This window comes from Rhamphochromis sp. 'chilingali' (genome assembly GCF_963969265.1).
Source record: "Rhamphochromis sp. 'chilingali' genome assembly, chromosome: 2".
Classification (NCBI taxonomy): Eukaryota; Metazoa; Chordata; class Actinopteri; order Cichliformes; family Cichlidae; genus Rhamphochromis; species Rhamphochromis sp. 'chilingali'.
In genome coordinates this window covers 34,890,907-34,906,970 of record NC_137930.1, presented here as the reverse complement: position 1 = coordinate 34,906,970, position 16,064 = coordinate 34,890,907, and the positions used below count along the sequence as shown (strand labels likewise).

The following is a 16,064-nucleotide window of genomic DNA, read 5'->3' as shown; positions in this document are numbered from 1 at the left end:
GATTCCCAAAGATCTGTAGCTTCATCAGAAATGGTCACTGTGGATGGATGGCTTCTTGACAGCCATCCATCTACTCAAGAAAAGGGAGAAGAGGCTGCGGTATGCCAAATTATGCAAGATCTGGACTGAAAATCATGTGGCAAAAGGTTTGATAGAGTGATGAGTTGTGGTTTGGGGCTGCATTTCCACCAGTAGTTTTGGAGATCCAAATCAAAATGTATGAAATTATGAATTCAAAGAAATGCACCCAGTATTCCATGTTGGATCAAAATCTATCTGGAAAGTGTCTGATTGTCAACAACTTCAGTTTTCAGCATCTATCTCACCACGTGAGACTGTCAGTCATTGATTGGTCTCCCTAGAGCACGGACATCAACATTACTGTAGCAGTGTAGGATTATATTGACAGAGAACAGAACACAAGGCAGCCAACGTCCAAAGAAGAGCTTTGAATGACCTTTAAGAAGCCTGGAGAACTATTTGTGAAGACTACTACTCGGTACTAAGAGAATAGGCTGTGTTAAAGTGGTCATACTAAATATTGACTCTTTAGAATTATAAAGACTCTGTTTTTGCCTAATATACCAAACTTCCATATACAGTTGCAGAGGTTTGAAGAAATTGTTACACCTTTTTCCCATTTCAGTAGCAAAATATAAGGAATCAATTCAAGACTTGTAATTGTTAAAATACTTGAAATATAGTTGATTGGCTTTAAAAAGTAAATTCAGTAAGTCACGTGTTATATTCTGCAGGAATGCACAGCCGAGTTTCCTTTAGGGTGGGCTATAACATGTGTTAGCTTCCAACAGTTACGGCTGCCTCTGCAAGCTGTTTTACAACCCACCTCCCCTCAAGTGCTCTAGTTCCAACATTTCATGTTATTCAAGCTATTTCTGACTTATTCAGTGCCATCGCTGTTCTCACTGATGCCTGCTCTGTTGTGAGGCGATTCTTTTGCTGCTTTTGGGGAGGCGTGAGAACAGAGCCACATCAACAAAACTAAATTACTGCAGTTTTGTTTTGACTGATGTGGTACAGGCAGAATTTCTGGTTAAATACAGCAGTACACCTTGAAACTTGGGCCTTCTTATCAGTAACAACAGAAATCAAAATGAAGCGGGTATGAAACAGTTGCCTCCCTGCCAATGAGGTGCATTATTAAAACACCTAGAGAATCATTACTTTAGGTTATGATCGTTTTCTTTATTTTCTCCCAACAGATGAAGTGAACATCCTGCAGGAGCTTTCTTTTCATATCACAAACAGCAGTAATGCCTCCATGACTGTGGGTGAGAGCAACTGTCTGGTCCTGCAGGTGGGACAGTACTCCACCTTGGCCCTCCCTCTGAGACAGATCTTCATCGATGGGTAAAATGTCTTCTTCGTCTCTCACTTTTTCCTGCTCTGTCTTGCTCTTGTTGAAGGTAAAGTTAGGGAAAAAAATTCATAATGGTCTTTTTTTCCAGTCCTCCTGTGAGTTTTCTGTTTATTTTTATTGTGTGACATTATAATTAGCAACATGTTTCTATCCACTGGTGTTTATAGTACAGTTTGTGCCCACACATGCAACTTATTAAAGAGGACTTAGCTGTATTATTTATCCTTTGAGTACCAATTATATGGCTAAGTGATGTGTTTGTGTTTAGGTTTGAAGATAAGTTCAGTTTGCTGGTACAGTTGCGAAGTCCTCAGAGGGAAGAACGAAGTGTCTTCACTATGCTCAGCGCCGACAATCATGTCATGCTGCAGCTGCGGATCAGTGCTCATGCCATCATCTTCATAGGAACGCAGCAGAGACACTATGAGTGAGTCCACTTCTTGATTTTTTTTTTTCTCCACCCAGATTATTTGGAAAGTGAGTAGGGCTGTACAATATCGGCAATATAAAATCAAATAATTTTCATTAGTGGTTTCTAAATGGCACCATCTGGAATAAATGCACCCATTCATAATGGGCATAGAAATTCAAAATAAAAGAAGAAAAAAAACAACCCAAAAGTGTCTTTTAATTCTTATGGAATGAGTGTCAACAATCATTTGTTGAATTTTATTACTACAAAATTGGTTTCTGCAGTGCAATCACTGAAGAAGAAGCCTTTCTGTGCTTGCAGCGGAGGGTCTGCCATTATGGCTCACGTCCTCAGAATTACATCTGAGGTGCTTTGGCACTGCGAGGAGAATAGTGCACAGACCACTACTGAAAGGTGCAGGTTCATTGCAGACCTGTAATCAATAGCCTTTCTCTGGCCTCCTCTCTAATCAAGGACTGATAGGGCTGCAGTGACTCACCTGCCCTGGATTGCAGTTTGTCGGTGGGAAAGGGGCAGACTGGCAAATAGGAAGGGAACTGAGATTGCTGGCACTAAAAGATACCAGCACAACAAGCCACTTTTCTCTCTATCTGATCAAGTCCGGCCCTGTCTCTGATTAGATAAATAAATTGGCTCACCTTTTCAGTCCATTCTTTTTGGCAGCCAAATCTCCCTTTTCTGTTTTTTCTCTCTTCCACGTGCATTGCTCTGTACACACATGCCATGCGTTTCACTCACTAAATAAACTGTTATATAAGTAAAGTTCATGTCAATCCAAAAACTCTGTAGTTGGCGTGATACAGTCATACAGTCTCCTGTTTTGGATGAGTCATGGCGAAAGAACCATGCAGGTTTTCCTTTAGTATCACACACCAAGAGAAAAAAATCAAACTGTAGTCTGATATGTTCAAGCTAATTTGCTGTACTTGACATTGCACGTCCTGTGACGTGACTGTTTTGCACATCGCATCTTCGATGGTGCAATGATTTATTGTGCAGCCCTAAAACTGAGTATAAATTATTTGTGTCAAGTCCTGTGAAACCTCTTTGGCAGATAAAAGGAATTATTCAGAAGTGATTAAGTAAAATTGCTAAAAGTCCGCCAGCAAGATACCGTCAAGTGAGTGCATGGTTTCTGTACCCATCACTGACAAACTCCAGATGTTGAGGTATTAGAGAACAGCTCATGCCCGTTCCTGCTTCGTAGCAGAATTGTATGCAAATTTGTTGGTTAGACAAAGGAGAACTCTGTGGAGGTATATTTGTTTGCAGCCTGTGTTTCTATTTGAAGATAACTGCTTTTGGCTGTCTCTTTGGAGAAATGATTTATTAGGTAACTCTTGGCAGGTTTCTCCTCTAAAAGAACCACAAAGCTTGAAGCAATACATCAGTGTAAGACAGCATACAGAAATGGGCCAAAAGATAGACATACACAGATACTGTAGTTATCTTGTACTGTTTGCACATGAATGATTTTATTTCAGCTTTTTTAACAGAAAGCTGCATGTCTATCAGGTTTCTACTATTAGAGTTTGGCTAGATCCAGAGATCAAATTGACCTGTTTGATTCTGTGAATGTTTGAGGTCTTTGGTTAAATCACAGAGTGGACATACAAGTGGTTGGATCTGACTTTCATGAAGTACTAGCTGGAACTAGACTAAGTATACAAGGAGCTGACCTTAAAGAGGAGATCAGCCAAATTTAATTTGGGTATTGTAATTGATTTTTTTATGTGCTGTCACAGGACTTACACACATGCCCACACTGAAAGACATGATTAAACCTTCTCAGAGAACAAGAGCTCATTCTGTTTGTTTGTTTGGCTGAGCCTGATGAAAGAATGCAGAATGTGTGGAGTCCTTGAGATTTATTTATTTATTTATTTTGAGTCCTTGAGATTTAGACGGCACCCAGATGTCAACACAAAGTTATCTTACTATGATTACAGTGCCCAAAGCATTTTTTGAACTCAACTGCTTTGTCACATTCGTACAAGAACTTTAAGACACAAAGCCAATGATCTGCATGTCTCTGTCTGTCAGGTTCCCGGTTAGTGGTTTGTCTGATGGAAAGTGGCACCATGTGACCATCAGTGTGGCTGCCAAGCGGCTCGCACTCTATGTGGACTGCTCTCTGCTGGAGAGTGTGGACTGGGTTTACTACGGCATGGGGATCAGCACCGACGGTCTGCTCATGGTTGGAGGAATTATTGAGAGCTTTGAAACTCCGTTTGAAGTAAGTGGCTCTGCAACCTTTTGACTGATGAAAAAAAGAAGGGGCTCCAGCCCTGACACCTCTGTTTATTGTACATAGACCCTGACAATATCCGGTATGATTGGTCCTGTTTAGATTTAAAGCATTTTATTTATTTGTTTTATTATTTGTTTCTTGTTGCACTTCATATGAATAACAACTTTGCTATGCAACGAACAGATTAAAGCAACTATTTCCAAATAGATGGCCATGTGTGATGTAGGTTGATTTTCTTTTACTTTGAAAAGTCATGCATTCCTGTTCATCCTTCTACAAGTAAACAGCAAAGAAAGGAGCACACATTCCACCCATGTATCTTTTCATCACAGACCCAAAGATGCTTGGAAACAGAGAAACTTTCTATAGACATGCTTGTATATTGACTAAAGCATGTACTGTTCATGTTTTGTTTTTGCATTTATTTTATTGTGTTTCATGCATCCAAAACAGACTAAAATGGATGGATTCAGCATGTGGATGTATGCAATTGATCCAGAAACATGTGGACTTGTTCTGGTGATTAATCAGTGGTATTAGTCATTGACGGGAAGCTCGCTTGATAGATATCCAAACCAAATCTTCAGGAGATCTGTTCATCGTCACACTGTTGTTTTTATGGTGTTAGCTTCTATGATTGTTTTCACTTTAGCTTTTGTTTTGCTAAAACGTTCTTCAGCCTTTTCTGCTTTCTTTGTTTTCTGCATCTTCCTCTGTCCTCTCTGATTTTGACCTCTTTCAACCAGTTAACCATTTCGAAGGTTATTTTTTTCAAGTGGGCTTCTGTGTTTTTAATGTTTTTCGTGGGGTTTTTTTTGTTTTTTTTTTAATTGTCTTGATTTAGTTAACCTGTGTCTTATTATCCTTCTGCCTGGTGTTCATTTAGGATGTGTGCCTCTGTTCAGTCTTTGATCTTTGGTTTGCTGATGTCTCTTTTTTTAAAAAATTGTTTTCTTGATACCTTTTTTGCGTTTTGTTTCTTTTCCCCACTAATCTGTGCTTCCTTATTTTCATTCACCTGCTGGGCTTCTCCTAAGAATTGTGTTATCAAATGTGACATTGATGGTTCTTTAAACTTTTATGTGAGCATCTCAAGAGCATTTTGATGGCCCGTAATGCATTGTGGATATTAGTTGCTATAACAAGCTTTGTGGATATAGCTTGAGGATTAGAGCAGGCAGTGACTGCATCACAGTGGGGGTGAGGACGAGCGTTATAGAGGTAGCATCTGGATTTGTTTTTAGCAACAATTAAAATGGATTTTCCATCCATCTATCCCACGACGACAGATCCCTGAGGTGCTGACAGTCTTATCTCTGGACAATCTTTTGTGTTCGACACAGTGAAACCATATATTAATGAACTCTGCACTTATATGCAACTATTACTGCCATCCAGTGCAGCATGAGTAGAGCTTCTCAGAATAATTTTGTTTGTTCTGGATTAGGTTCTCATAAAAAAATGATTTTAAAGGGAGGCAAAATGTGTGGCATGTTGAAACAGGAATTTCTGGGTGCTTTGCTTTGCTTTGTGCTGTAAATAAACAAAATGATCTGTTATTTGCTAAGTGCAAAAGTGTGTGCTCTTAAAATGGATTTGATTACTTGTACATGATTGCTTTAGTTATGCACACGCTGCATACTTTAGGCTACATTGTAAAGATCCAGGAGTGACAGCTGCATTTGGTTTTTGAAGAAAAGTCTGTTGTATATTTCAATCACCAATTACATTAATAGAAATATTTGTCCTTCATGAAAATGTACTGCAGATGCATCTGTTTAACAGACATATGTTGTTTGATCCCCTGTCTATTTCAAGGTCATCATGGGATTTTTCTAACGGAGGTACTTGAGATTTGGTTCTTCTTCAGAGGACATGAAACATCTCTAAAACTATCTCTTTATATACAGTAACACAGGTCTGTGTTAAATAAAACATAACATTTCTCAGATGGATTTTCCTTAAAGTCCTTACAGACTGTGTGTCTCTTACTTTTCTTCTGTAAGCAGCTGAGATCAAATAGCTTGTTAAAATGCATTTTACTTTTTCCAAAATGGACCTGGACTTCATTGCTTTCATTTGGATAAACAACGAGAAATTTGCATAAGAAATGTAATTTCTACATGTATTGTAAACATTCATGTATGGTTTCACTTACTTTAGGTTCAGTAAGTCTCAAAGTCATGGGCATCTATCTCCTAAACAACGGAACTTATGCCATGCTGCACTCACACAAACACAGAGGCATGCTCTCACCTACCATCACACTCTTATTAACATAGCCTGAGGACAGAGGTTTGCTCATGATTTGTTTTTCTTGCTTGGCCTGACGGAGATTCACTGGAAAAGGACCCTGGGAACTGCAGTGAAATGCATGACCTGCAGTAAAGTGTGTGTGTGTGTGTGTGTGTGTGTGTGTGTGTGTGTGTGTGTGTGTGTGTGTGTGTGTGTGTGTGTGTGTGTGTGTGTGTGTGTGTGTGTGTGTGTGTGTGTGTGTGTGTTTTCACCTGACGGCTTTTGTCTGTTCATTTGGGTTTCATTATCTTCACATTCTGTATTGGGGTCCTTAACATTACTTGTTACTTTTTGTTAAAAAAAAACTCTAACTCTTGTTAAAATGCTGTGATACTTCCACTCCTGAGACTATAAAATGCAGCAGAGATGTAGAACTTCTCACTTTCATCGGACTAAAATTTATCACAAAGCAGGTTGTTGCTACATGTTCAGGTGTAGTTATTGAAGTGCTGCTGAATATTTCTGCAATACAAGATTGTATAATTAAAACTGCAGATGTAAAGTTTCTTTTGACAACATTTTAAAGGAATACATAAATATGGTGGAGTATGTTCTAATGTCTGGCCGTTTGGCAGTAGAAGCTTCTGTATGCTTTGCTGGATAGCATCAGGGGTGACTGTTGATTTTTAGTGTGCCTCAGGCTCTCTGCAGATGTCTTACCTCACCAGTATCACTAATGCTCAGTAGATGGGTGTTGGTGATCTTCTGGGCAGTTTCAGTGCCTTCTGGTATTTAGTCATGGACATCCCATTCCAGTTTGTAATGCTTCCAGTTAGGATCCTTAATAATGTTCCTCTGTAGAAGTGAGCTAGAACTTGGCATGGTAATTTTAGGCTTCTCAGATTTCCTTAAAAGCTTTCTTCATCACATGTAACATAGATGAGGAAAAGTTTTTTGAAAATGAATATTAAAATATTTTGATTTTGTTGTTTCAAATATTGCAACTTAATATCATCATTTCGGTTATAGGTAAATTAAGTTAAACTTCTAGTATGTCAGGCTATCCAAACTGATATTTCACAGGGATAACAAGCAGGACATGAAGAGACATTTACTTTTTTGACGTTGTGTTTTCAGACTGCATGTTTGGTTGCGCTTTACTTTCTCTGTGCAGGGTCATCTTCGACAGCTGGCCTTCCTGATGGGAGATCCAGATGCTGCCCAGCAGCACTGTAGCCACCACCCACCCCTCTGCAGTGTCACTGCTCCTAAGCCTCCCCGCTTACCACGCACCAACAACCCGCTGCAGGTGAGGAACGCTGATTTAAAGAAACGGCAAAAGAAATTAAATCAGGAACATTTTCTTTTGACTTGTATACACAGCAGCCCTCAAACATGTCACTGAGGTATTTAAGGTGAAGCCATCCATGTCTTTTGAAGCCCACAACACAAACGCTCAGGCTCCTGCAGTTAATTCACTGACAGCACGCACTGCTATATAATTTAATATAAGCAATATGAAAGATCACCAGAGGATTTAAAATAAAAACTGCACTGACTCCTGTGGTTTTGATCCAGTCTGGTGAATTTAACAACTCGTGAGTGTTTGGTTGTTCATCAGTGCAGGCTTGAACAGTCTTTGATTGTGGTTTTTTTATTTAGAAATTGTTGCCTCTGTTTCCACACAGAATATACTGTTGTCCTCAAATGACCTGGAGAACCTGCTGGGGGATGCAAAGGACAAGTCTTTTTTGAGCTTTGACCGAACTGTAAGTAGGATATTGGGTGTCTTAAGTGTTAATTGTTAACCAGAAATTCACTTTTAATTCGCATGTTAGAAACAGTGAAAAAGTGCAGTTACTTGGTTTCACAGCTGTCGCCCAGTGCTGTAGTGACAGACTATGGGCAGCTTATAACCAGTGTATATATACACCGACCACTGGTCTGGTTTACGTAGGTTTTTTTTTTTGCCATTAGTGTCTGTGTCTGTGAAACCAACAGTCCGTCAGTCTGCAACAGTCTGTCATTAATTAGCCATGCTGTGCTGAGCCTCAGGCGTCAGAAGCCTCATCCAGCAGTCCCACCTCTGTCTTTGGCTGACTGGTCCACTTCACATGGTTGTGTGCGCTGCATATGTGTGTTTAAGTGCTTGATCTGTGAGACACTGTGTGTGTCTGCTCACTGGCCTTTGTTGTGGCCTGCAAGAGGCCACATTCCTTCACTGAGGCTAAAAGTCTGCTTTGATAAATTGTAGCAATGGCTCATTTCTTTTGATCTTTACCAAATGCAGTTTGGGATTGGATTAGTGGTTTTATTTTGAATATTTAAAATGAAGTAATAATCAGCACAGCTGATTCCCATACTATGTGTAATCAGCAGCTCATCTGGATTCAAATGAGAGTATTGTTTTCTGAGCATCAGGACCGGACTGAAACTGTCAACTTTTGTGCAGAACAACATTACACGTGCCGAGGTGGGTGGAGCCAGGGAGCCCCATCCATCTTCTATGTGCAGAATGTGCAGAGGTGAAGAAGCTTGACAGAATAGTAAGGGGGTTAGGGGTCACTGATAAGAGGCAGACTAGTAATTTGAAGTGTGAAAAGTGATTTCCCCCTGTTGTTAAAGTAGTCACCTGATTATTTCCAGTAAATTAGCTTTTGGATGATCTGATGGATTTTTGGTATTCTGTAAACTTTCTCTGCTGTTTATATAAATAATATCTAAACACTATCTCTCATATTGTTCTGTTTCCTTACTGCTTACTGCTCAAACTATAGGTTGTATGTGAAATATTGATATGGGCACCAAGAAATCCCTCACCAGTTTGTGGATTCGCATTTTATGAAGCTTTGAGTTTTGAAGCTTTGAGGGGTTTTCACTGAGGCAGTCCTGGTGTTTTTAAACCACATCTGACAAGCAAAGTTTGGATCTAATGAAATAACTGAGAAAACCAGACTTTCCCCAGCTAACTACTTGTGACTGACAAGTTAGCCAATGAACATAGCCATAATGTTTTATTCAACGTATTCCAGAAACTGGGAAGAGTCACCAGGAAAATGCTTAATGATGTCATGGATCAAGGTAGCCAAAGGCTGGCTTTCTCATAACTAGAGGAGTCGCCTCCTGCTGGCAGCAGCACAAAAATACAGATTTAAGACCTTTTTTTTTTTTTTTCTTTTTTTTTTTTTACTCATGTTTGCTTCACTTTTCCAACTTGGAAGCTAGGTCTATATTTCATACTCTCTGTATGCTGTTGCCTTAGTTTTCTGAGCCAGAAGTGACCATATTTGGATGAAATAATGAGAAATCATGTAGCAGTGAACATTGTACCACTTGTTTAGTAACCTGCATTTACAAAATGTATGGACAGAGATGGATAGCTGCTAATTCGTGCTAAGTAAAGAGTTAAGACGTGTTAAGTGCACAGCAGTCCAAACCTTTCTGTCAAATCATTGCATTAAAAAATACTCCAAAAGGCGAAGCCTAGCTCACAGATAGTTTGCTAGTTAGCACTCATCTATTACTTAAATCAGCCTAGGAAGTGTACAATTAGCCTGGTCTAGTACCAGGCTATAGAGTTGTTTATTTCTGCTGTAAAGTTGGGCATTACAACATGTAAATATTGGAGATAAACTTACTTTTAGAATCAGCCTCAAGTGGCCATTTGAGGAACTTCATTTTCCTCATCTTTGGTGACAATTTTGAGGACAGGCCAGGTAGACTGAATGTTGAATCACTGTTGGTGATGAGTGCGAGCACACATGTAATGATCAGTTCACGGCCAGACACAGACATCATATGTTTTTGGCCATGCAGTGATTAAAAGGTAATTAGACGTGAAAATGTACTGTTAACATTAATTGCAATATTGATTGCTTATCAAATAAAACCGCCTTACTCTCTGTACCAGCCGATTCATTTGTTTCTACTTAAGATCGCTCAGTGTTTAAAATCATGTCAGTGATGATGAATGTTTAATCTCATCAGCACATCCCACATCAGCCTTAGGATGCCAAAATGTGCATACACATACTATTGTTCACGCACATGAACCAAACACTTCTTGAAATGCTGTACTGGCGCTCGTGTTTCTGGAATCACCATATGAGGAAAACAAAGAGGGCTACATATGTTTCGAAACAAAGGAAAAACAAAGCTGGTTTGAATTTACATTTTTGTGTATACAAAACATACCTTAAATAATCAGTGAGGGTCTGTTTGTCTTTAAAAAATGCAGCAGTGTATAGCCAGAGAAGCTACTGCAACCTTGAATGTGTAAGAAAAAAACAAACAAACGGGCCATGCCGTGCCATGCTAGCCCCGCCAGGCAGAAGCTTCTACATCAGGATGGCATTGGGATTCTTTTTTGATGATGTACATGACCAAGACCTCTCCTGCTGTTTTGTGTTGTCGGGACTTTTTGGGTTTTTCCCAGGAACAAGCTGCCCCAGATCAGTCTTAATAGTCACTGAAATCTTCTTCATATGGCTGCATCACATTTTCTCACGTAATTATCTCTCTGTCTGTTCATCTGTTTCTATTTTCTGTCTTTTACTGCGTCTGATTCCGTCTTTCCGTTTTCCATGTCTCTGTCCTCTTCTATCTGTTTAAGTCTTTGCATCCTTGAGTTTTTTGTTTTTTTGTTTTTGTTTTGTTTTTGCTGATGAAATTTTTGCATGGCATTGTTGTGCAACTAAATAGCTGTACTTAGCTACAAGTGAAAGTGAGTGATGATCACGGCTTATCATGTAGGTAACAATAAATCAGAGAATAAAGGATATAATTGTTTTTTCTGCTGTCTGTCTCTCATTATAGCCATGCAAACCATGCTTGCGGTGGTAAAGCTGCCTCTGGCTCTCTTCTGGTCCCTCTTCCCTTCTTTAAAAAAAATACATTTCTAAAGAAAGTAAATATAGCAACACATTAACAAGACCTATTTCTCTTTTGTTGAGGTCTGCTGCAGTCGTCTTTGAAACCTAACATTTCTGACTGCTGGGCCTCTTTGTTGGGGTTTCCTGATTTGATGAATGTCCCTTCTGGGCCCCCCTTGACAGGTACTCTCTTTAGAGACATGGCTTTCAACCAGTCAATGTACAGCACCTCAAATGTGCACAAAGATTTTAAATGGCACTGGAGGTCATGGGCCTTAGCTAAACATGTAATCACAAAGTCAGCGCTAACCTGAGTGTAATCTGACCGCTTTGAATTTATAATTAACTTGTCCCGTATTAGTCAGAGTTACTTTGTTTTGCAAATTCTCTTTGTCATTTACAGCTTCTCAAATTGTGAACACATGTTGTTTTTCACCTATTTTACATAATCACTCAGGTCAGAGTTTTCCTTGTACAAGACATTTAATGTTAAGTCATCGATATGTACTGTGGCACGTTTTTAAGGGCTGTTTTATATTGTTGGGCAGACTTTTATTGGGATAAAGAAGTAGTCATCAAAATGGGTTCAAGCTGTGCTATTAGTGCATGTACAGATAATAAAATGAGAAAGTTGTGAATCTTTTTCCCTTTCTTTATTTTCTCCCACTTCATCTTTGGGCCAATGGAAACTTGCAGCATATGTAACTAACTTCTCAAACTGTTCCTGCTGCTGTGTCACCTGACTCGTGAGTCAGCTAGCTCATGAACATGGATAAATATTTCAGTCCAGAAGAACCCAAATGTTGCTGTATTGATGTTAGGATTACACAGAAGTCCCTGAAAATGTTTCAGCATGTGGGGGTTCCCTGCCCGCAAAAAGTTAGAGAATCACACGGTTAAACAACTGATCAATTGTTGGAGTAATCAACATATTAGCTTCCCAACGTTATAGTCTACTAGAAGGCATGTGTTCAGATTTCTTTCCATGTGCAAAATGCATATTTTTCAGAAAGAGGGGGGAAAGAAGGAGGTAGTGCTGGAGAGCATGACGAAGCTTGCATTTGATTGTTTCTCTATGTTGAAGGTTACCAGGCAACTGAAACCAGTTTGTTGAAGGGGTTTTGTAGTTACAGCACTGCTTACACACGATTCCTAACAGTGTCAGAGACAGGCAGGGAAACACACACGCGCCTATGGAGTTAATGTTCCCTGTTCCATGTCTTGTCCCTTCCAAGTGTTTCCGTTAGGGTCTCTAGAGAAGTCCCCTTTCATAAATCTTGTCAAACAATGGCTTTTAACTGTCCCACTGAGACAAAAGCAAAGAGGTTTGGGAAAAATGATCCATCATTCTGACACTTTTCCATGACTTGCTTAAACTGGCGAGAATGGCTTGCTTTACGTGAGGTGTCATTTTTGATGTCATGACGTAGCCTTAGCATTGAGGAGTGTGCCTGTTAATGAATTACCCATTTTAGGTTGATAAATGAAAATATATTTTTGATGGAACAGATGTGTTAACATGGATTTGCTGTCTTATTTACATATGTAGCAACTTAACTCCCTTTTCCCCTCATTTAACACCTGACCTTTGGCTGAAGACAAATGCTAAGACCAGGTCATCCAGCTGGTCTGAAGAGACTGTAAGATGGTCAGGTTAGCCTGGATTCAACCCTATAAGGACATGAGATACTTCTTCAGTGATTAAGGAGGTTATTGCTATTGTAGTGTGTGTTTGTGCACTTGTATGGACAGAAAGTTTGGAAATTATCATTGATCTCTTCCATCCTAGAGGCCTCTTTAGCGGCTGGTGGGGTGTAAAGCTGCTGCCAGTCAGGCTTCAGTCAGAAGGGAAAATACAATACAGTATAACTAAACTGAATTTATATTTTTGGAATTTGAAAGCGATTCTGTTGCTGATTCTGTCATGCAGTTGCATTAACTTTTTTCACCTCTCTGGAAGTGTTTCCTTGCAGAAAACACCTGAGAACCACTGGTTCTCATGCTTAAAATGCGTAAAATTTCAATTTTCACAGGTTTTTTTTTTCCTTTTTAAATTTCTTGATTGGTAAGGATGTTAATAAGGAGTAAGAGATAGTCCAACATTATTTGATCACGTTTGGAGCAGTGACTGACTAAATTGGGAGTGCAGTTTCACATGTGAAATGTGTATAATTAAAAAGTCTGTATGTTTAACCATGTGTTCAATAGGCTACTGGCTTAATGGGTTAACAAACAAAGAAAAAATCCTGTTTGCAAAGCATTCCTCTCATATCGCATTATTGTGAAAGTCAACATCTTCTCATGCCAGAATACTTCACGTTCCTTTATCATCTTCACCCTAATAGATGCACTTAAAATGGTTCTAGATATTAGTTGTGTCACATGTCAACTGTGACCTCGCCACAGCCGGTCACCATTTGCACTGGTGGCTGGGGTGCCCTCAACCTATTGCAATCTCCTGCTGAGTGATACATGTTGCCACTTGGGAGTAAAACAAGCTGAAATAGAAAGGAAATCTTGACAGATGTTACAGTAATACCTGCACTCATAGGCTTGTATCTTCAACCTGCCCACGCTGGCTGCGCATCAGGTTGCAAAAATCCCGAGAAACATGACAAAGTAAGCTGCGCTACAAAGGGTGGAATCAGTTTTGGCATATGCCACCAATCACAATCATGAAAACAGCAAAAATAAAACATGTTTTAAGTTACCAGTTAGCATTAGCAAGGTTGCATAGAAAACTGAATATGCAAACCAGCAGATGCATCCCGCATGAGGCAGATACCTGTTAATAAGTGCTAAGTAACATGTTAAAAAAATACTAGAAATCTACTCAGCAAAACTTCTTTTTCACAGGCTGTTAGCACAATTAACCACAAAACTAGCTGTGATGTTTGTCAGATAATTACATTAATGAGGATATAATTGGCCCTTAGAGCAGGAGGATGGTTAGGAGCTCCAGTTTATTCATTAAAAATAGCAGATGCAAAACTGGCAGTCTGCTAGTCTGCTGTTGCTTTTGGCATGTATGTGTCATGTAAAGTAGCCAAGCTCCTAATAATGCATTAATTTAAATCTTCTTTTGAAATGATAGGTAGGCATTTTAACCAAGGAGTTTATGGAATTCACATTTAAGCCAGTTACAAGCAGCCATCTGAGACACTCTGAGAAACTCCTCGGAGGTTTCAACCAATACTGTTCACATGGTAGCTTCCCTCTTTTTTTCACCCTTGTGTTAAGTTATCGCTTCATTAGGATTTACTTGGAGCCATATCTTCAAAAGGTCAATAAAATCTGTTTCACAAAACACTTTGAGATCTTTCCAAGCTCTCCAAGACTGAGGTCTCTTCAACCAAACTGTTGATACACTGCAGTTCAAATATGTTGGAACAGATAAAAAGTTATTTTCCTCAAGACAACATAATATTCATATTAGATTCATATTAAAACAATCATCTGGTGGGATCGATTTTGGCGCTAAAGGCATGCTTTTCAAATATTGCCTAATTAGAGAGCGAGGATGAGGGAGCATGCTTTGTGTATCTGATTGATATTTCTTTGTTTTTATGTCAGCTCGATGGCCCTGCATGCTGTCAAGCTTTTCTGTTATGCACGTCAGCATACATCCAGCAATAATTTTTCATCTGCGTAGCGTGGTTTATAACTGTTTCCAATATAAAATAATTACAGACAAGTCAAACCGTGAAGAACAAAAGGAAGCAGAGATGCTTGGATGAAAGTGAGGGAGGAGATGGAAACAGAGGATTGAAGAAATGTTTCCGTAGCCACTTCTTTCCCTGTGTCGCTAAGCAGCGCAGAACCGTTTTCTCCACACGAGAAGCCCCGACATGCTCGTACTGATAATTTTCCACTCCGCATCTGTAATTTAGAACAGGGCATCTAGGCTGTGATGATAAATGGTTACATGCTAGGTGATGAAAACTTGTTATACGAGTGCTACATCAGCGCATTAGCTTTCATGAGGGCAGAAATACCTGTGATTCAAGTCCCAGCTGTTAAAGTTAAATAAAAATTGCGTTTTCAGTGCAGACACAAGAGACCTCTGGAAGCCATTATGTGGTGAGGAAGAAGATGTGCCGGGAAGTAGTTTAAAATTAAAAAGAGATCACTGATTTACCCCCTAGCCTGCACATCTGCCGCGCAGTTCAAAAGCATCCACAGAGGTTCTGTTCACCCTGAATCAACCTCCCCCTGCTCTTGTTTATTTATATCGCTGTTTGTCCTAGACCACCTCGCCTTTTGGTCCTAATAGACATGAAGTAATGCTTCCGGTGACACTGAGGTGCCCTGCTGTTTTTGACTTTAATGCAGACGGGGTCTCCTCTCTGCATCGACACAATAAATGTAAATCAAGCCAACCTCAGAGAATCCACAATGAATATTTCCCCTCACAAGTTCTCTCAGCTGTGGTTATTTCACTGAATCTGGGAACTGTGGCTTCCCCTCCCCTAATTCCACCACAGGTTTTTTTTTATTTTTTATTTTTTTATTGTGCATGCCTCTAACCATGTGCAAAAGCAGTGGGGATTCCCTCACATCTTCCTTATCCCTGTTTTCCTTCATCGCGCTCTGCTCGGTTGGAACAAGCAGTCACTGCATTCATTCAAGCAGATTTTTAGTTGCCCGTGATGTTGCGGTTTGAGTTTAGTGCCAATAGCTTGCTGCGATCAGAAGTTCACTCACAACCTCAGTCTTGGTTAGTTAAGAGCTGGCAATTTGGATGTTGTGGATTTAATAAGTTTAGAACAGCCGTCGCCTGCTCTGAAATTTTGTGGGTGAGAGAATAGAACATATTTATTATTCACAAGAGTTCAACATTCAAATTGGACCTATATTGCAGTTGTTACGGTCACTACTAGTTACCCAGGCCAC

The 16,064-nt window shown here is 39.6% G+C and overlaps 1 protein-coding gene across 2 annotated transcripts in view; it reads left to right on the top strand.

Moving 5' to 3' along the window:
- The window catches only part of LOC308383877 (uncharacterized protein), a 119,483-nt gene that overhangs the window by 38,088 nt on the left and 65,331 nt on the right, over positions 1–16,064 (top strand). Inside the window, exons 2-6 of one of the 2 annotated variants that reach the window (XM_080862059.1) lie at positions 1,224–1,371; positions 1,650–1,808; positions 3,858–4,050; positions 7,475–7,609; positions 7,989–8,069. In XM_080862059.1, the coding sequence (XP_080718185.1) occupies positions 1,224–1,371; positions 1,650–1,808; positions 3,858–4,050; positions 7,475–7,609; positions 7,989–8,069 (716 nt within the window). The remainder of the gene's footprint in view (positions 1–1,223; positions 1,372–1,649; positions 1,809–3,857; positions 4,051–7,474; positions 7,610–7,988; positions 8,070–16,064) is intronic. The other variant, XM_080862060.1, reaches the window with a different exon arrangement.